Genomic DNA, 21,528 nt, shown 5'->3' with positions numbered 1-21,528 from the left:
AGACCAAATTAAAGACTGCTTGATCAATGTCACCATAATAAATTTTAAATAAAAGCATAGAACCCAACTTCTATGTGTAACCATTAAGATCTCAAAAATTATAAAAAAGCAAGCATAGTGGGAAGACATATTTGCAATTAATGTATCTGAAAAAGATATTTCAACAATATAGAAGACAGTCTAATAAGGAAACAGGCAAATGTCCCAATTAGAAAAATATACAAAAGACTTCAACAAGCACTTCATAAAAAATGTAAATTAATAGCCAACAAATTTGTGAAAATGTGCATGTTTCATAAAGCACCAGGGAAATGCTAATTAAAATCACAATATGATATTATCACACACTTAGTAGAATGGTGAAAACTGAAAAGACAACATCAAATGTTGACAAGAATATGAAGAAACTGGAACTCCCAAATTTTGCTGGCATTATTACTACTTTTGAAAAATATTTTACAATATTTAAAAATCTAAATATATATGCATGCATTAATGCACAAAAATCCAAATCTTATGAGCATATTCAACATGTATTGTGGTAGAACCAAAAAAAATCTTAAAGCTAGAAAAGCCCCAATTTTCAGCCACTTCACAATGTATAAACTACCATGGTATATACATACAAAACCAATGCATACAAAAAACATTAGAATAACATGACACAGATCAGTTTTATTTAATAGAATATTAACTGAAACAAGGTTGACATAATAGTAATACTCTATATCTTCATTTGTTTAAAAGTTCAAGAAAGGCAGAGATAGCTATGATAATAGAAGTCAGGATGGTGCTTGCCTTTTGGGGGCAAGTAAAAACAAACAATGAAAGAAGAATTCTTGCATTTTGGTATTGCTTTAATTTTTAATCTAGAATCCTTTTATATTAGTGTATGCACTTTAAAATTAATTGACTTAAGATTCACTGTGATATATTCATGTATGTACATATGAAAGCTTGCTTAGATTCATTCTACTGTTATTTCCCCTATTTGGTCCCTCCATCTTTCCCTTGGACTACTCTATTAATCTTTCCTATATTTTGATGGAATTCTCCCAATACCCCAGCCATCTTGCCATTAGTTTCCACATATCAGAGAAAACATTCAAACTTTGACTTTCTGGGACAGCTCAGAAGTGAATTATACAAAAATATTTTCCATGCATTTGATTATATAAAAGCATATTCTAATGTTGTATATAACTTTAAATGAGCATAAAGTACACACATATGAAGAAAGATGACATTTAGCAAAAATCTCTACCTTTAATAAAAAATGAGTATACACTGAGTTGTACACATATGATTTGTGATTTTTTTTACTTTTTATGATGGAATGTTACACTTAGAAATCAAACTATTTTTTGTAAAATTGAAATTTTGTAATTATACATTATCATTAATTTTATAAATACAATAAATCGTAAACCCACAATAAAGGTTTCTTCATAAATTCAGAAGAACATGAAGTCTAATATATCAATTTTTTGATTCTTAACAGGGTTTTTTTTACTGAAAATTAAATTAGAAAACGTTTATTTAGAAATTCTAATAACTTGAAGATAGTGCTTTTGCGATCAAAAGGGTATAGATACACAGAAGGTTTAGAATTTGGAATGAAATGGCAAATATTATATGCAATAGTAAGTAAAGACACCTGGTGGCGCTGCAGGATAAGCAAGTGAATAATGGGCTCTAAATGCCAGGGACGCCATTGAGCTGGGAATCACAACTCGGAGAGCTCCCCCAAAGAAGGAGGCATTTTAAGCCAGCTCCAGAAGACAGATCTTCAGACAAGGCACCATTCTAAGTGCATGTCAGACAGAAACATATAACTCAGGATTATTTAACCAAATTGTCTGAGTGGATTGTATACCGAGTTGAAGGAACTGCACCTTCTGGACGGATTTGAACAATGCAGACTGCTCTAGCAAAATCCCTGCAGAAAAGGCAAGTCATTTTTCTTGCTATGCTGTTGTTTTTGTGGGACGTTGATTCTGAGGCAATTAGATATTCCATGCCAGAAGAAACAGAAAGTGGCTACTCTGTGGCCAACCTGGCAAAAGATCTGGGGCTCAGGGTGGGGGAAGTGGCAACTCGGGGTGCGAGAATCCATCACAAAGGCAGCAAACAGCTCTTGCAGCTCAATGTAAAAACCGGCAATTTGCTTCTACAGGAAAAGCTAGACCGAGAGGTGCTGTGTGGGGCTACAGAACCCTGCATTTTGCATTTCCAGTTGTTACTCAAAAACCCGATGCAGTTGTTTCAAATTGATGTGCAACTCACAGATGTAAATGACCATTCTCCAGAGTTCCTAGACAGGGAAATGTTCCTTAGAATCCCAGAGAGTGCCCAGCCAGGGACTGTGTTTCCTTTGAAATCAGCTCAGGACTTGGACATGGGTAGCAATAGTGTTCAGAACTACACAATCAGCCCCAATTCCAATTTTCGTGTTGCTACTCACAATCGTGGAGATGGCAGAAAATACCCAGAGCTGGTGTTGGACAAAGCTCTGGACCGGGAGGAAGAGTCTGAGCTCAGTTTAATCCTCACAGCGCTGGATGGTGGGATGCCACCCAGGTCTGGGACTGTCACAGTTCACATTGAAGTAGTAGATATGAATGATAATGCCCCTGAATTTTTACAATCCCTGTATGAAGTACAGGTTCCTGAGAACAGTCCCATAAACTCGTTAGTTCTCATTGTATCTGCTCGAGATTTAGATGTAGGAACGTATGGGCGTGTAAACTACTCTCTACTCGAAGGTGATGAAGTTTCTCAACCATTTGTAATAGACAAACTAACAGGAGAAATTCATTTGCAAAGGGCATTGGATTTTGAGGCAACCCAACATTATATCATAGAAATTGCAGCCACAGATGGTGGAGGCCTTGTAGGGAAGTGCACAGTGGCCATAGAAGTGGTGGATGTGAATGACAATGCTCCTGAACTAACCATGTCCACACTCAGCAGCTCTATCCCAGAAAACTCCCTGGAGAGTATAGTTGCTATTTTCAGCGTTTCTGATCCAGACTCTGGGGACAATGGTAGGATGGTTTGCTCCATAGAAAACGATCTCCCCTTCCTCTTGAAGCCCACATTTAAGAACTTTTACTCCTTGGTGACAGAGAGGCCATTGGACAGAGAGAGCAGAGCCCAGTACAACATCACCATCACAGTCACTGACTTGGGGTCACCTAGGTTGAAAACTGAACACAACATAACTATCCTTGTCTCTGACATCAACGACAATGCACCTGCTTTCACACAAACCACCTACAGGCTGTTGGTGCGCGAGAACAACAGCCCTGCCCTGAAAATAGGCAGCATCAGTGCCACAGACAGAGACTCAGGCACCAATGCCCAGATCACCTATTCGCTGCTGCCAAACCAGGACCCGCACCTGCCCCTCGCCTCGCTGGTCTCCATCAACGCAGACAATGGGCAGCTGTTCGCGCTGAGGGCGCTGGACTTCGAGGCCCTGCAGGCATTCGAGTTCCGCGTGGGCGCCACAGACCAAGGCTCACCCGCGCTCAGCAGCCAGGCGCTGGTGCGCGTGGTGGTGCTGGACGAAAATGACAACTCGCCCTTCGTGCTGTACCCAATGCAGAACGCCTCTGCGCCCTGCACGGAGCTGGTGCCCAGGGCGGCAGAGCAGGGCTACCTGGTCACCAAGGTGGTGGCGGTGGATGGAGACTCGGGCCAGAACGCCTGGCTGTCATACCAGCTGCTCAAGGCAACGGAGCCAGGGCTGTTTGGCGTGTGGGCGCACAATGGCGAGGTGCGCACCACCAGGCTGCTGAGCGAGCGCGACGCGGCCAGGCACAGGCTGGTGGTGCTGGTCAATGACAATGGCGAGCCTCCGCTGTCTGCCAGCGTCACGCTGCACGTGCTGCTGGTGGATGGCTTCTCCCAGCCCTACCTGCCGCTCCCGGAAGAGGCGCCAGAGCGTGCGCAGGAGGACTCGCTCACTGTCTACTTGGTCATCGCCTTGGCCTCTGTGTCATCTCTCTTCCTCTTCTCTGTGCTGGTGTTCGTGGTTGTGAGGCTGTGCAGGAGGCGCAGGGCGGCGCCTCTGGGTGTCTGCTCTATGCCTGAGGGCCACTTTCCTGGACACCTGGTGGACGTCAGCGGTACTGGGACACTGTCCCAGAGCTACCAGTATGAGGTATGTCTGGCTGGAGACTCTGGAACTGGCGAGTTCAAGTTCCTGAAGCCCATATTCCCCAACCTCTTGGTTCCGGAGGCTGGGAGAGAAGTTAAAGAGAATTCCAACTGCAGAAATAGCTTTGTATTCAGCTAATTGTTGTAATTCTTTTCACTAATTTTGGCGAACTTGCTATTGCAACTTCTTTCTCTTAAATAATTCTAACGATGTTAAAGCACTCATAACCACTGTTCCATTCCTATGCACATTCCTGATAGCTCTGTTTCTTCCTTTAATGGCATTACTCATAGCATTTATAATCATATCAAATATGTATTTTCTCCATATTCAATCTTCTCTTGATGTTCAGCTTTTAATAAATGTAAATTAAGCAAGTAAAAACTTCTTATTTTAGTGAACTTAATGAATTTCATGACCCATTTAAAGGTTTGTATGGAATCTTGAATTTTCATGTATTTGTGGCACCCATTGTTAACATATAAGTTTATCTTCCAATACCAGAGTGTTGGCCTTGAACTAAATTTATGATTGGCTCTATGTACTACTAGGTTAAATCCACTGATCAGCCAAGAGCATAAAATCTAGTCTACTTGTTTTTCTCAAGCTGTATGTTAACTTTTCATTTAATGAATGTATTCATATACAAAAGTGTGGCCTTTTTCTTGTTGTGAACATCTCATATGCAAGACAATGATATTTTACTTGGTTAGGACTTACCTAAAATATCGTTTAAGTGTTTCATAAATACGAAGATTTAATTTTTTTAAAAAAATCTCATTTAAGATAAACTAAAGGGAGACTATCATATAATTTGTCATCCTCCTTTACTAAGTAAAACTGTTAAATCACTGCTTCACATAATCATATTCAAAGAATAATCTCAGAGCCTGAATTATATCCTAAATACCTCCAATAAATTCAGAACTCTTGAGGTCCTCATATATCTCCTTGTCCTTTTGCTCTACAGTAGATGATCAAGTGTAATTTACTGTATATATATATATATATATATATATATATATATATATATATATACACATCTCCTTTGGTTTATCTGCAGCTTCTGCCCCCTTTTCAATAATCCAGAAACATCTTCTGCATTTTGGCAATTTTGTTTAGTCCTTACTGGCTGATCAAAGATTTTGCACTTTGTAGATGTGAACAGTTTTTACCAACATCATAATGACTTCTTTTGATGTTTAATTCTTCAGTTTTGTTCTTTAATGTTATTTAATTTTTTCAATGACATCAAAGTTGCATTTGTATGAAGTATTTTGTCCTGAGTAGCTTTAACAGTAATGAATTCGTTTGAATTATAATAGTTCTCAATTGTGTTCAATAACCCTAGTGAGTTGATCCTGTGATTCCTAACTAGTTAAATTTATATTAATAGAAGACAACTTCCTTGAACTTCTGGCATAATACAAGAAGTTTAAAGGTTTATTTTATAATCTGATATTTTTAAGTCTCAAGTATTATCTTAGTGGAGATTAAGTACCTGTGCTTTTACTGAATTACTATTTTTTTCTGATGATATAATAAAAAAGGGAAATTATTGACATTTAAGTCATTTTTGAAACAAAGTTTTTAGCCATCATTCAATTGAAAAATTGAAGTGAGGCAGAGATAAAATGAGAACAGAATTAAACATGAACTTTAATACAAGACATAAATGTGGTGGTTAAATTTAATGATTTCTCCTTTATTTATTATCATCTATTTAAAAGAATACCTTTTATGTGTGACAAAAAAAATAAGTCTGGTTGAAGTTTCAAGTTCACAAAAAATTCCAGTTCACTTTTCAGAAGTCTAATTTGTATAATCCCACCAAGGAGACTGGACAAATGATCATCCAGAACTCACTTCGTTCCTGCCTATATTCACAAAGTTTGGATCATTTGGGTACCACCAGAATGTAGAAAAGATCAACATTTTGAAATTCAGTCGCTAGGATTTAGTAGTGAACATGATCCAAATCATATTCACAACATGTACCATATGAAAATATATCAATTTTACTGTTATTGAACCAAGATAGAGAATGGAGGTGAATATCTTGATAATTACACCCATTTCAATATGGTTTTTTTTTCAAATGCTTCTACTACGAAAGCATATTTTATAATTCCTTTGCTGTACTTGTTAGGCTTTTGTCTTTAGTGAGTTTGACAAGTGTTATTATGAGGTAAGAATTTCTACTGAAGTTAATGTTACCCCGTATCATTTTAAGATTCCCTCTTATGATAAAAAGTAAAAAAAAAACAAAAAAACTTTTAAAGTATGAGGTTAAAACATGCATACATTTACTGGGATTCTGTTTCCAAGTTAGATGTATTATCAGGAAGCATAAAACATCCATTAAAACTGGTTATAAGTAAAATAGCAATAGAAAACAGGTGATTTAATAAGACCTGAATGGGCTAAGATTTTTGAGAAGGAACATTCTTGTGGAGGAGAACTAAATCCTACAGTCATTTTTTCCCAAAGAAATTGGGTAATTATGAAAACAAACCACAACCTTTTGTTAGGAACAGAATAACTTCAGTAGCCTTTGGAAGACTATAGGATTCAAGCTCAGGACCAGTTCCCCCCTCAGGGCACTGGTCAAACTCAGAGCATCTCAGAGAATACTAAAAACTTAAGTGGAAATTTCTTGAAAAGCAGAGTAAGTTTTTTTCTTGAAATACAAAGATTAGAGTTTGAGATTTCCATAAGAAGGGACCATAGAGGATATACTAAATTCTCAACTGAAAGTTCTATAGGGCTAGATGTTTATCAAGACTTCAAAGAATCTTGATTGAGCCCAGTGCCTGTTTTGATTAAGATAGTTTGTTTAGATAGGGCTTTGTCAAGCTACCAGAAGAAAAAGTGAGGTCTTCTGAAGGAAATAAATATAATTTTGATTCTGGACAATATTTTACATAAATACTCAAAGTTCAGTAAAAAAAAATTAGTAGGAACATATGCATGTTTATGTACCCATTGAGACACACAAACACACAACTGGATGGTACACATAAAATAGAGTAAAAACATAACCCTCCAAAAATGCAGGGATGGTCCAGATATTATAATTAATTGATAAACACACTAAAATAAGTATGGTTAATGAAAATAGATACAAAGAAAATTTCACCCAACTATTCAAATTTTAAAATGGACATTAAATCTGTAAATAAAAATATAATGCCTGATTTAAAACTAAATGGTTTAATGTCATTGACATTAAGGAGTACAGTATCATGCATGCAGTTAGGCCAATATAAAATATAGAAATAAAATTGAAAATATAGAAAAGAAAGTTAGTGGGATATAATGTGGGATATAATGAAAAACTCAAACATTAATTTTGTAATCCTAGGATAAGAAAGAGTAATCTAAAAGAAGGGTGCTGGGATTGTGACTCAGTGGTAGAGCGCTTGCCTAGTACCAGTGGGACTTAGGGTTCCATCCTCAGCACCACATAAAAATAAAGGCATTGTATTGTGTCCATCTACATCTAAAAAAAATAATATTTTTAAAAAATAAATAAAAGAACAAAATCTTTAACGCAAATGGAAAAATAATTAGATTTAAGTGTGGATTGAAATATTAGATAATACATTAATTATAATTGTGTTAAGTAATTCAACTTAACAATAAAAATATTCTTACTACATTTAAAAAAACTAAAATATATGCTGTCAAATATATGTATGTGAGAGACAAAGAGAGAAAGCAAAGATTGAAATTAAAACTGGGATGATGTGTTTAGTACAATAGCCAAAATAAATTTAATGTACTATATTCACATAAAATCAAGGAGATTTTTAAGGATAGATTCATTGTTATTGATAAAGACAGCTGTTTCATAAGAATAAAAAAACTAGAAATATGTGGAGTTAAAGACTGAATATTTATTTATAGGCTAACTACTAAAATATAAAAAGTGAAGATGGCAGAATACAAATACAAAATAGACAAACCACAATCATATTGGGAGACTTCACATAACCCTGTCCATTCCTAACAGAATAAGGAGACCAAACACACACAAACATGAACGTGGAAGTGCTGAACAACACATACATCATATTCAAATACACTGACATATATAACACACTAAAACACTCTTTTTTCTTTCATATAATTATTAAACTGTCAATATTCAAGATCATAAAACAAGCCTCATTTTTAATAAAAGGAATTAAAATTATTCAGCATGCATTTTGACTGCAGCAGAATAATGCAGAGATTAAAATATGACAGGACATCCCCAAATGTTTCAAAATTAAATGACAAAACCCATGAGTCAAAGAATAAATCACAACAGAAATTTCCGAATAGTTTGAAAATATCAAGAACTGACATATCAAAACACAACTTGGAAATGTAAAGCCTTAAATGCACATATTAGAAAAGAAAGATTAAAAATCAGTAATGGAATATTTGATCTCAAGAAGCTAGAAAAAGAAAAGCAACTCATAAATGATTAATGCAGGTAATTACACATAGAAAATACATAACCAGAAATGAATAAAATAGACAACAAAGATTAAACAGAGCAAATTGGTAAACCTGAAAGTATGTCCTTCATAATTATTAGCAAAATTAAAACTCTTTAGATTAATCAAGTAAACCAACAAAAATACCAATTACCATTGTTAGGAGTAAAAAAAAGAAACATCACTATCAATCCTACAGGCATTTTAAAAATAAAAAATAGATCTTGTGAACAATTTTCTGCCAACATGGTATATCTCTGTACCCTATGATCATATTTTATGTGACTCTAATTTTTTTAAAAAATAATGTTTTAAAAGTGGAAGCCTTAATTTTTAATAACAAAACTCATGACAGAGATATATTAACTACTGCAGTATGGTATTGCAGGATAAACAGAAAAATTAAATACTTGAGAAGACCTAAAATCACCTGACTTATGACAGTAATGAGGCTTCTGAAACAATGGGGAATGGATTATCTTTTCAATAGATGGTATAAAGGCATATGTAAAACTTTTGAGACTAACCAGATTCATTTGAAAAAAATAGTTTGATTATAGCTTTAGATGGGAAAAGTATAGTAATTAATATTTCAAAATATACCTTTGTGTATATGAAGATTTAAACAGAACAGAAAAATGCAAGCCAAAAGTGATAACTATGTAAAATTCAAACTAAATTAAAGAAGTTTTTGATCAAAGATACCATAATAGAAATTAAAATACAAAACACAGATCAAGAGGAAATATTTGTAATATATTATATTAAAAGGACCTATACCCAGAATATAAAAAAATATTTCTACAAACCAAGAAAGCAAACATATTAATGCCCCAATAACAAAAATGACATAAGACTTGAACAAGTACTCCACAAGAATGTGTCCAAATGGTGAATAAACATGTGAAGATGTAAATAATTTTGTTAATCACCAGAAAAATACAAATCAGAATTACAAAATGATATCACCATACACTCAATAAAGTGGTTAGAACTGAAATGACAACATCAAATGTTGACAAGGATATGGAGCAACTGGAACTCTCATACTTTATTGGTACTGAAAACATTACTTTTGAAAAATGTTTTACAGTATTTGCTAAAACTAAATATATATGTACATATATATACTAAATACATTGCAGTATTTGATAAAACTGTGAGGGTTTTGCTAGAGCAGTCTGCCTTATTCAAATCTGTCCAGAAGGTGCAGTTCCTTCAACTTGGTATAGAGTCCCACTCAGACGATTTGGTTAAATAATCATAAGTTAAATATTTCTGTCTGACATGCACTTAGAATGATCCCTTCTCTGAAGATCTGTCTACTGGAGCTCTCTTAAAATTCCTCCTCCTTTGGGGGAGGTCTCAGAGTTATGATTCCCAGAACTATATATATATATATATATATATATATATATATATATATATATATATATATATATATTCGCTAAAACTAAATACATATATATGTGTGTATATACATATATATGTGTGTGTGTGTATGTATACATATACATAGCAAAATGATTAATCTAAATATATTCAGTATAAAAACAGACATGGTCACCAAAAGGTAAGTTCAGGAAGGTTTGTAACAATACTACTTTAAAAAAGGGGATGCTCAACTAGAAAAACACTAATTATCGTGAACTGGAGAATGCATAAACAAATCATGATATGTTCATACATAAAACTATTAGAAAGCAATGAGAATAAAACACATCAGAATGACATGCCAGCTATAATTTTTATGAATATAATGTTGAAGGAAAGAAGACAGAAATAAGAAAGTAATGCTCTGTAACTCCATATATGTCAAAGTACAAAAAGCAAAAAAAGAAAGAAAAAAACAACAATAACAACAAAAAACTATGACAGTATAATTAGGAAAGAGCTTATGTTTTGGGGGAAATTTAGTATGCAGACAATGGAAGGAGACTCAGACTTCCTGAGTTTGGGCAGCACTTTATTTTTAATCTACATTATATTTATATGAGTGGATCTACCTCCAATTTTTGATGTAATCAAATTATGAACCAACAAAGAGAGTTCCTTTTTGTATGCAAAAGGTACTTTTATGGAGAAGATTAATATCATATTCTTTGTTTATTTATTTATTTATGGTACAAGATATTGACCACAGGGGCACTTAACCACTGAGAGAAATCCCCAGCCCGTTTTATTTTTTATTTTGAGACATGGTCTCCCTACCTTGCCTGGTCTGGCTTTGATTATGCAATGATCCTGCTTCAGGCTCCCAAGTCCCAAGAACTGGAGGCATAGCACTAGTTAAACAAGTATTTTTCCACTGAAAATTCACTCAGCAAAGGTTTACTTATAACTTCTAATAACTTGGAGATACAATTAAGGGTGCTTTTGTGATTAAAAGGGTATTGATACACAGCAGGTTTAGAATTTGGAATGAAATGGCAAATATTATATGCAATAGTAAGTAAGGACGCCTGGTGGCGCTGCAGGATAAGCAAGTGAATAATGGGCTCTGGATGCCAGGGACGCCATTGAGCTGGGAATCAGAACTCTGAGAGCTCCCCCAAAGAAGGAGGCATTTTAAGCGAGCTCCGGAAGACAGATCTTCAGACAAGGCATCGTTCTAAGTGCATGTCAGACAGAAATATTTAACTCAAGATTATTTAACCAAATCCTCTGAGTGGATTGTATACAGAGTTGAAGGAACTGCACCTTCTGGACGGATTTGAACAATGCAGACTGCTCTAGCAAAATCCCTGCAGAAAAGGCAAGTCATTTTTCTTGCTATGCTGTTGTTTTTGTGGGAGGTTGACTCTGAGACAATTAGATATTCCATGCCAGAAGAAACAGAAAGTGGCTACTCTGTGGCCAACCTGGCAAAAGATCTGGGGCTCAGGGTCGGGGAACTGGCAACTCGGGGTGCGAGAATCCATCACAAAGGCAGCAAACAGCTCTTGCAGCTCAATGTAAAAACCGGCAATTTGCTTCTACAGGAAAAGCTAGACCGAGAGGTGCTGTGTGGGGCTACAGAATCCTGCATTTTGCATTTCCAGTTGTTACTCAAAAACCCGATGCAGTTGTTTCAAATTGATGTGCAACTCACAGATGTAAATGACCATTCTCCAGAGTTCCTAGACAGGGAAATGTTCCTTAGAATCCCAGAGAGCGCCCAGCCAGGGTCTGTGTTTCCTTTGAAATCAGCTCAGGACTTGGACATGGGTAGCAACAGTGTTCAGAACTACACAATCAGCCCCAACTCCAATTTTCGTGTTGCTACTCACAATCGGGAAGATGGCAGAAAATACCCAGAGCTGGTGTTGGAGAAAGCTCTGGACCGGGAAGAAGAGTCTGAGCTCAGTTTAACCCTCACAGCGCTGGATGGTGGGATGCCACCCAGGTCTGGGACTGTCACAGTTCACATTGAGGTGGTAGACATCAATGATAATGCCCCTGAATTTTTACAATCCCGGTATGAGGTACAGGTTCCTGAGAACAGTCCCATAAACTCATTAGTTCTTGTTGTCTCTGCTCAAGATTTAGATTCAGGAAATTATGGTAGTGTTGTCTACTCCTTATTTGAAGGTGATGAAGTTTCGCAACCATTTGTTATAGAAAAAATATCAGGAGAAATTCGTCTGCAAAGGGCAGTGGATTTTGAGGCAACCCAACATTATATCATAGAAATTGCAGCCACAGATGGAGGAGGCCTTTCAGGAGAATGCACTGTGGCCATAGAAGTGGTGGATGTGAATGACAATGCTCCTGAACTAACCATGTCCACACTCAGCAGCTCTATCCCAGAAAACTCCCTGGAGAGTATAGTTGCTATTTTCAGCGTTTCTGATCCAGACTCTGGGGACAATGGTAGGATGGTTTGCTCCATAGAAAACGATCTCCCCTTCCTCTTGAAGCCCACATTTAAGAACTTTTACTCCTTGGTGACAGAGAGGCCATTGGACAGAGAGAGCAGAGCCCAGTACAACATCACCATCACAGTCACTGACTTGGGGTCACCTAGGTTGAAAACTGAACACAACATAACTATCCTTGTCTCTGACATCAACGACAATGCACCTGCTTTCACACAAACCACCTACAGGTGCGCGAGAACAACAGCCCTGCCCTGAAAATAGGCAGCATCAGTGCCACAGACAGAGACTCAGGCACCAATGCCCAGATCACCTACTCGCTGCTGCCAACTCAGGACCCGCACCTGCCCCTCACCTCGCTGGTTTCCATCAACGCAGACAATGGGCAGCTGTTCGCGCTGAGGGCGCTGGACTTCGAGGCCCTGCAGGCATTTGAGTTCCACGTGGGCGCCACAGACCAAGGTTCGCCTGCGCTCAGCAGCCAGGCGCTGGTGCGAGTGGTGGTGCTGGACGAAAATGACAACTCGCCCTTCGTGCTGTACCCAATGCAGAACGCCTCTGCGCCCTGCACGGAGCTGGTGCCCAGGGCGGCAGAGCAGGGCTACCTGGTCACCAAGGTGGTGGCGGTGGATGGAGACTCGGGCCAGAACGCCTGGCTGTCATACCAGCTGCTCAAGGCAACGGAGCCAGGGCTGTTTGGCGTGTGGGCGCACAATGGCGAGGTGCGCACCACCAGGCTGCTGAGCGAGCGCGACGCGGCCAGGCACAGGCTGGTGGTGCTGGTCAAGGACAATGGCGAGCCTCCGCTGTCTGCCAGCGTCACGCTGCACGTGCTGCTGGTGGATGGCTTCTCCCAGCCCTACCTGCCACTCCCGGAAGCGCCGCCCGAGCGCTCGCAGGGGGACTCGCTCACTGTCTACTTGGTCATCGCCTTGGCCTCGGTGTCATCTCTCTTTCTCTTTTCTGTGCTGGTGTTTGTGGCAGTGAGGCTGTGCAGGAGGAGCAGGGCGGCGCCGCTGGGTGTCTGCTCTGGTCCTGAGGGCCAACTTTCTGGCCACCTAGTGGATGTCCGTGGTACTGGGACACTGTCTCAGAGCTACCAGTATGAAGTGTGTCTCTCTGGTGGCTCAGGAACAAATGAGTTCAAATTCCTTAAACCGATATTCCCCAAATTGCCGCCTCAGGGGCCTAATGACGATACAGTAGAAAATGCTACTTTAGGGAATATCCTTCGATTTCCATAGAGATTTAATTATGGGACAGTTTTTGTCATTTTATCCTAACTCATCTAGATACAGAAATTGAGTTTGTTATGGAGAATAACTTACTTTTGGAGATATTTTTCATTTTCCTGTTGTAATGAATTTGCCCATTTAACTTTATCTTAATTTGGAGAATTACTTTATTGCACACATTTGCTTTACTGCACTCATTTACATATTGTCATTCCAAACCTATGTATATTGCTTTTCCTGAGGTTTGTTCTTTTTTTTTTTTTACTTTTGTTGTGATGTGTATATGCATTTTTGTTACATCTATATACCTGGTTAGAATTTCTGCTCATTTAGTAAGTAGTCATACACTTTTCAGTAGAAATTTCAAAATGATTTCCCAAATTAGTTGTATCAGTTTACAGTACTGTTAGCAGTGTCTAGATATACAGATTCCTTAACATTCTTGCCCAAACCTGATATTGCCTGTTTTTTTAAGTTTTGCCTCTTTTGTAAGCACTTTAAAACCTTTTTAAAAGATCTTTCATATTTATGTATCACTAAGGAGTACATTCGTAACTGTTAGGGATTGAATAGTGTTCCCCCAGATTCAAATATTGAAGCCCTAACCCCCACTACCTTAGAACTGGACTGAATTTAAAGATGGAGCATTTAAAGTTGTTATTACATTTAAAGGAAGTGGTTTGTATCTGCTCCAAGTCAATATCATTGATGTGTTTCATAAGATTAGCCCATAAGGGAGTGGGGTGGGGATCATACACAGGCACACAGAGATGTTCCTGTGAAGATTCCTGAAGATGCACAGTCATCTACTAGGCAAGGAGAGAAGGGAATCAGAATGTCAGCTCCTTAGACCTCTAGCCTCCAGAATTGGGAAGAAATGAATTCCTTTTGTTTTATCCTCCCATTTTGTGGTATTTGCAGCTCTAGTAAACTCATACATTTTTAGACAATCTTCTTAAATTATTGCTGAGTAGCTAGTACACTTACATTACATCAGTGGAGCCAGGCACAATGGTACATGTGTATAATCCAAGGTATTTGGGAGGCTGGGGTAGGAAGAGAGGCTGAAGGAGGAGGATTGCATGTTTGAGGCCACACATAGCAATTTAGTGATATCCTGCCTCAAAGTAAAATTTAAAAAGGTTTGAAGATATAGGTCAGTGGTAGAGTGTCAGAGTACGGCTGGCTGCAGCAAAATAACCGGGGGGGCGGGGGGGTGACGAACAACTTGCGTAGATTGATACAGCAGGAGTAGGAGCCGTTTATTGCAGGACAGGAGCAGTATTTATACATTCCACACAGCTTATCTAATTAGCATAAACTAGATACATCAGTCAACCAATCAGGAATCTCCACACTTAATGGCTTGCTTTTATTACTTCTCAAACCACTCCCTCTGGCATTTTGCCAGGTACCATACAGACTTGTTTACAGACTCTAACATTCCCCTGGCAAAATTCCAGGTGTTATTTTGACTTGTTTACAGACTCTAACAGTAGAGCACCACTGGCATCCCCAGAACTACAAAACAACAACAAAAGAAAACACATCAATGGAAAAACTGTCCATTCTTCACATATAACTATGTTACTATTTTTGAGTACTCCTCTGGTCCAACAGAAACTTTCATCTACTTTTCCATTAATGGCCATTAAGTTTGTTTTTCTTTATGAATGAAATGAACACTATTCTTATTCTTCCTTTTGTATCTGTTTCTTCTGGCAGTTTTCAACTTTCCTCAGCTGGACCTCTCTTTACAATAATCAAATATGATATTTTTACATTCATATATGTTTCTTTACATTGTCATTGCAACCATATCTAAGAATTCCTTGTCATAGCTATAGACAGGTTTTAGAGCCTGAAAATATATGCTAAAATATACCTGTAAAGACAGTATAGATTATAAATGCCCTGCAATCAGAGATTACTGGGAACACTATAAAAGCAAAGTTGGATTTACTGATTATTTGCATTGCGGGAGATTGCACACAATAAGAAGCCCTGAGTCACCGTAGTAAAAGGGTTACTTTCTTATTCCTTACAAAGGAGTTCTAGAATTTGGGATTGTGATAGGAAATTTGGGAGAGGGTTTAAGTATGGGTTAGATCTGGATTAGATGCTTTAAGAAAATGGAATGATTCTACAATTATATAGTGAATTTTATTAAGGAAGTGAGAACAAAGTGAAATGAAAGTATAATTGGTGAAGAAGCAGCATTCACTCACATTTGCAAGGAAGTGGGGGTCTTTGGTCATTGTTTTGGTTTGAATAATATTCTTATTTTGGTCTCTGCTCAACCATGAAGTAATTTTATTTTGATCTTGCTCAATCAGAATCACCAAGGTCTTTTCTGATGCTGGTGTTGGGTAAGATTGTTCATGTTCAGTAAGGGATCTTGACCTACCTTAGAGGATCAGGACAGTTCCTGGTTACTAGTTGATGATTCTATCTCAAAATATTGTTCATTATACATCCATAGTACTTGGCGTAAGAACTCTCATTCCTTCTCCTTGGATCTACAGTTGTGCTTTCTATGCCATTGAAAACAGAGTGTTCCTAAAATCAAGATCAATTCACCATTTAAACTCCATGAGTTGACATGACCCCATCTTTGCAGTTTATCAAAATATCAATTATGAATTCAACTTCCTATATTTCCTCTTTTTGTTTTCATGGAAACTACTGATACTCTACTAATTTATTGAATTAAAAAAAATTGAATCTCGCACATTATAAAGGCTCTTTTACATAAAGCAAACTTCTAATTAATAGATTTGGAGATCAGTCTGAATCCGACATACTATTGACGCAACCCATTTCATACCACTACCTTGACATGGATTTGATACCCTCCCTCAAAATAATCTTGTAAAAAATTGCTTTCAAGCCCCTTTGAAATTGCAATAGTTCAGCAAAACCACAAATAAACAATTGCCTGTTGAGCTATTATTTCAAATATAGACTGAAAAGCCAACAGGCATTTTTGTGTGCATTTTAAAATAAACAAACCATAAGTTGAAATATCAAATCTACACAGCACTGTTCCCTCACAGAAGGCAAGAAACTGCCCATGCATCATGTCAGAGACTGTGAAAGTGGGCCTCCTTCAACGTGTGGCTGATGTGGAAGCAAGGGCTTTGGTACAGTGCAGACTGCTCCGGAAGGGTGGAGGGGTGTTGGGGCTACATTTGGAGATGATCTGGCTTAAGCCACTCTCTGGCCTGCTGCCCTGTCTGGGCTGTTGATGCTGCTGCTCCCACCACTGTCACTGCTCCAGGACTCTGTGTCCCAGGAATCCTGAAAGACAAGGTTTCAGCTACTCCTTTTGGGTGGTGGTAGTGGGGCAGATGGTTACCTTCTTCACTGTCATTCCTTCTCCTTTTCCTGGGGCAGAGGTGCTCGATCATGGTAGCTGGTGAAGGGGAGTGGCAGGAAGATCCCACAGAGGAGATCGTGCTGCATCAGTCACCATGGCCCCCTGGAGCCTTGGCTCCAGCCGCTGCTGGTGGATGCTGTGGGCCGTGAGTCCCCCTCAGGTGGTCAGTGGGCACTCCTCAGTCGGACAGTACCACTGTTACTTCCGGCGTCTGCTCTGCCCACCCCCCCCACCCCGACCCCATGGAGCCCACTATCTTTTTGCTTCCATTAGAATTAAAAGGTCTCTGAGTCGGTATGGAACTGCCACCTTGTCTTCATTCTCTCCTATTTGATTTCATTGTGTGATAGGATCCTTATTCCCTTTTTTCCTTTTTCATTCCCTCCCTTTGCTACAGTACAACCTCAAATGTCATCCTAAAAGAGTATGTACAGAAAAATCTGTGTCTTTATGTGCCTGAAAATATATTTAGTTTTTCCTCATGCTTGATTGATGATTCCACAAGATAAAGAATTCTTGCTCTGAAATTTAAAATCATTTATCTATTGATTATTTTTTCTTTTAGGTTTTCTGACTTTACTTTTTTATTAATTTTTAAAATTTGTTCTAGGGCCAGATTTGTGGCTCAGTATGTGTGAGGCACTGGGTTCCATTGCTGGCACCACATAAAAATAAAAACAAATAAAATAAAGGTTATTATGTCCACCTACAATTAAATTTTTTTTAATTTTTTTGTTCTAATTAGTTACACATGACAGAATGCATTTATGCACTTTGATATATTGTACATAAATGGAGTATAATTTTCATTTTTCTTATTTTACATGTTGTAGAATCACATGGTTATTCAGTCATATATGTACATAAAGTAATAATGTCTGTTTCATTCTACTCTCCTTCCTACCCCCAAACCACCTCCCCTCCCTTTACTCTCCTCTACCTAAAGTAACTCTATTCTTCCCTAGCCCCAGTTAGCCTTTGGCTTTTTGGGATTCTCTTATTTTGCTTAGCATGATATTCTTCAACTCCATCTATTTACTGACAAATTCCATACTTTCTTTCTTCTTTAAAGATGAATATTATTCCATTGTGTGTATGTCTCTGTGTGTGTGTCTCTGTGTGTATATGTGTGTGTGTGTGTGTGTGTGTATATATCACATTTTTTTTATCCATTCATCTGTTGAAGGACACCTAGATTGGTTCCATGGTTTAGCTATTGTGAATTGAGCTCCTATAAACATTCATGTGGTTGCAGCACTGAAATATGCTCATTTTAAGTCCTTTGGGTATAAACCAAGGAGTGGAATAGCTGGGTCAAATAGTGGTTCCATTCCAAGTTTTCTGAGGCCTCTCATATCACTTTACATGATGATTGCACCAATTTGCATTCCCACCAGCAAGGTAATAAAACAGAGACCCTGTGCCAAATAGAAGAAAAAGTAGGCCAAAATCTTCACCATATCATTCTAGGATATGACTTCCTTAAAAAAACCCAAAAGTGCAAGAAGTAAAATCAAGAATCAATAAATGGAATAGATTCAAACTAAAAAGCTTCTTATCAGCAAAAGAAACAATCAATATTGTGGAGACCCTACAGATTGGGATAAAATCTTTTACCACATTCACCTCAGATAAAGCATTGATCTCTAGGTTATATAAAGAACTCAAAAAAACTTAACACCAAAAAAATCAATAAATGGGCTAAGAAACTGAACAGACACTTCATAGAAGAAAAAATACAGTTGATCCACAAATATAAGTAAAAAATGTTCAACATCTTTAGCAATTAGAGAAATGAAAATCAAAAAGACTCTAAGATTTCATCTCACTCCAGTAAGAATGTCACTTATCAAGAGTACAAGCAAGAGTAAATGTTGGCAGAGATGTGAGGAAAAAGGTACACTCATATCTATTGATTATTAATCCATATTTTTAAATGTTACCAAATCTTATTCTTAATACTTCTTACCCTCTCTCTTCTCACATACACAATACATGTAATATATAAATTATATATATATATATGTGTGTGTGTGTGTGTATGTATGTGTGTGTGTGTATACTATCTATTTATGGATCTACATATGTTTTTTTTTCCTTCCCTCTCAGATTTTATAATTTCTCTCTTAGATGATTTAAATTTCATAATGTTATGATATTTTTCATTCATTTTTCTGGACATCTATTGTACTTATATATTCTAACAATTCATATATTTTCATCTCTGGGATTATTTACCTCTGCCATTATTCCCTTATTAATTGTATCCCTAACTTTATTCTGTTATTACTTTCTGAAAATTTAGCTTACCAGATATTGAACATTCTCAATTCTGTTTCTTTATGTGTCATATATTTCTGTTTCATTTACATCTTTGTCTTTTACTCTTCATTCTAACATCTCTCACTTTATTTTGGATAATTTTCAATGAACTATTAATTTTAGTGGAATATTTAAATTCCTAAGAATTTTACCTTGTTGTTTGATAGTGCTCTTTCCATAGTATCACTTGGGAGTTTTCAAGATTCACTTTATTTTGGAAATTATGTTCCCTACTGCATCTCCTTTTCTTCTGTCTCTTCTTTCTTTCTCACTCATTAAATATTTCTGATTTTCATATGTCTGGTGAGTCTTGGTCATCTGTATAAAGGACAGCATCTGCTGAAATAATCTCTCAGTTCTTTTTTTACATATAAACACATAAGAGATTATTTGAAGCAGTTGCTGTTTTTTAAATATATTTTCTGCCTTCCTGTTACAGGGTGATCTCTACCCAGACCTCTGTCCTGAGTAGAAATTCTGACAGGGTGCTCTGTGAGAGGCAGTACAGGGCCAGGTTTATAGTGTCAGACCACTTTATGGGTGAGCTGTAATTAATGGGCAGGGAGCTATTTTCAATTAAGTGACCCTTGAAATGCCCAAATGTAAAAGGCTCTAATCTGGAATCCTAAAATCTCCACTAAATATTTTAGTGTTCTCCAGAATATTCCTTTAGAAATAAATGAGACTTCAGGTTTTTGAGGGAAGGTCTTGAGAGGATATGATAATTATTAAACAACATTATGTATTATATACAATGAATCATTATATAATTACTATGTATTTTGTTATTTATTAATTATTCAAACATTTACTAAATTCTTAAAATAATGCTACAATTGCTATTCCCATTTTAAAGAGAACAAACTGGGACACACAGAGATATAACAATTATGCCAAGACCCTTGTCTTCATCAATTTGGGTTGCTATAACAAAGTACAATAGACTGAGTAGCTTATAAATAACCACAAGTTATTCCTCACAGTTCTGAAATTTGGAAGTCTGAGCTCAGGGTGCCAGCATGGTCATGTTCTGGTAAGGGCTCTCTTGCAGGTTATGAACTGTTGACTTTGTATTGTATCCTTGCATGCCAAAACAGGTGTGAAAGCATCCTCTAAGGTCCCTTTTATAAGGGTACTAATTCCATTCCTACATGCTCTATACTCATAACATTATTATCTCTCAAAGCTACCTTCCCTCCTAATTCTATAACATGTAGAGTTAGGATTTCAACAGCTGTATAGCCAGTAAATAGTACAATGAGAATTCAAATCTAGACATACAAACTCCAGAGAAATTGCTTTCTTGTTTTTTGCCTTTTGTTCTACTTTGAAATCTATTTAAATTTTTTAAAAGTCTATAAAGATGTATATACACAATTGAAAATAAATAATAGAAAAATGATCACCCATGTGTCTGGTTATCAGATTCTAATGAAGACCCTAGAAATCCCTGTTTGCTTCCCTCATAACGTCTTTCATCCCTATGAAAAACATCTCATATGCTAAATTTTTAAATTATTTATTCTACACAGTTGTAACAGATATCCATAAGTTCTGAAATAATAGACTGTTCAGTTGTCTATGCAATTTATATAAGTATGTTCATATAAATTGGATCATCTGTGGGCTTGCTTCAATCATTGTGGTATTGAACTTCAATCATTGTGGTATTGAATTCATTCATGTTCATGCTTTTTATTCACTTATATTGCTCTGTAGTATCCCACTGTATAAATACATGTTTGCCTTTTAATTCATTAAACTGTTGATTGACTTTCTGGTGCTCTGAATTTTGTTACCATGAACAATAATGATATAAGCATTACTGGACATATCCTCTCATGCACTTGAACAATAGTTCTTTTTCAGCATATCCACATTAAGGAAGGAACTATCTGGGTCATGCCAAGAACCAGGAAGATATCAAGGTGAGTGTAACAGACAATTAATAGATACCCCAACACCAAGAAGACAGAGATGTTAGAATTATCTGGAGAAGATTTTAAAGTAGACATCATAAAGTGCTTCAACAAGCAATTTTAAACACAATTCAATGAGCAATTATGAAATAAATGAAAATAGG

The 21,528-nt window shown here is 37.1% G+C and overlaps 1 protein-coding gene and 1 pseudogene across 1 annotated transcript; both read left to right on the top strand.

Moving 5' to 3' along the window:
- The first annotated feature begins 1,515 nt into the window (after window positions 1–1,515).
- Window positions 1,516–4,771, top strand: LOC124103573 (protocadherin beta-5). Its single transcript, XM_046460258.2, has one exon. It carries the CDS (start codon window positions 1,916–1,918, stop codon window positions 4,301–4,303), a length of 2,388 nt encoding a protein of 795 aa, XP_046316214.1. The 5' UTR covers window positions 1,516–1,915; the 3' UTR covers window positions 4,304–4,771.
- Window positions 4,772–10,156: 5,385 nt separating this feature from the next.
- On the top strand, window positions 10,157–21,219 carry LOC131424772 (protocadherin beta-5-like; annotated as a pseudogene).
- The last annotated feature ends 309 nt before the right edge of the window (window positions 21,220–21,528 follow it).

The sequence above is a fragment of the Marmota monax genome, unplaced genomic scaffold (genome assembly GCF_021218885.2).
Source record: "Marmota monax isolate L192 unplaced genomic scaffold, Marmota_monax_Labrador192_F-V1.1 WCK01_AAM20220418_F8-fsc00006, whole genome shotgun sequence".
Classification (NCBI taxonomy): Eukaryota; Metazoa; Chordata; class Mammalia; order Rodentia; family Sciuridae; genus Marmota; species Marmota monax.
The sequence above is the reverse complement of the archived record's forward strand: the minus strand, read 5'-3'. Positions and strand labels throughout refer to the sequence as shown.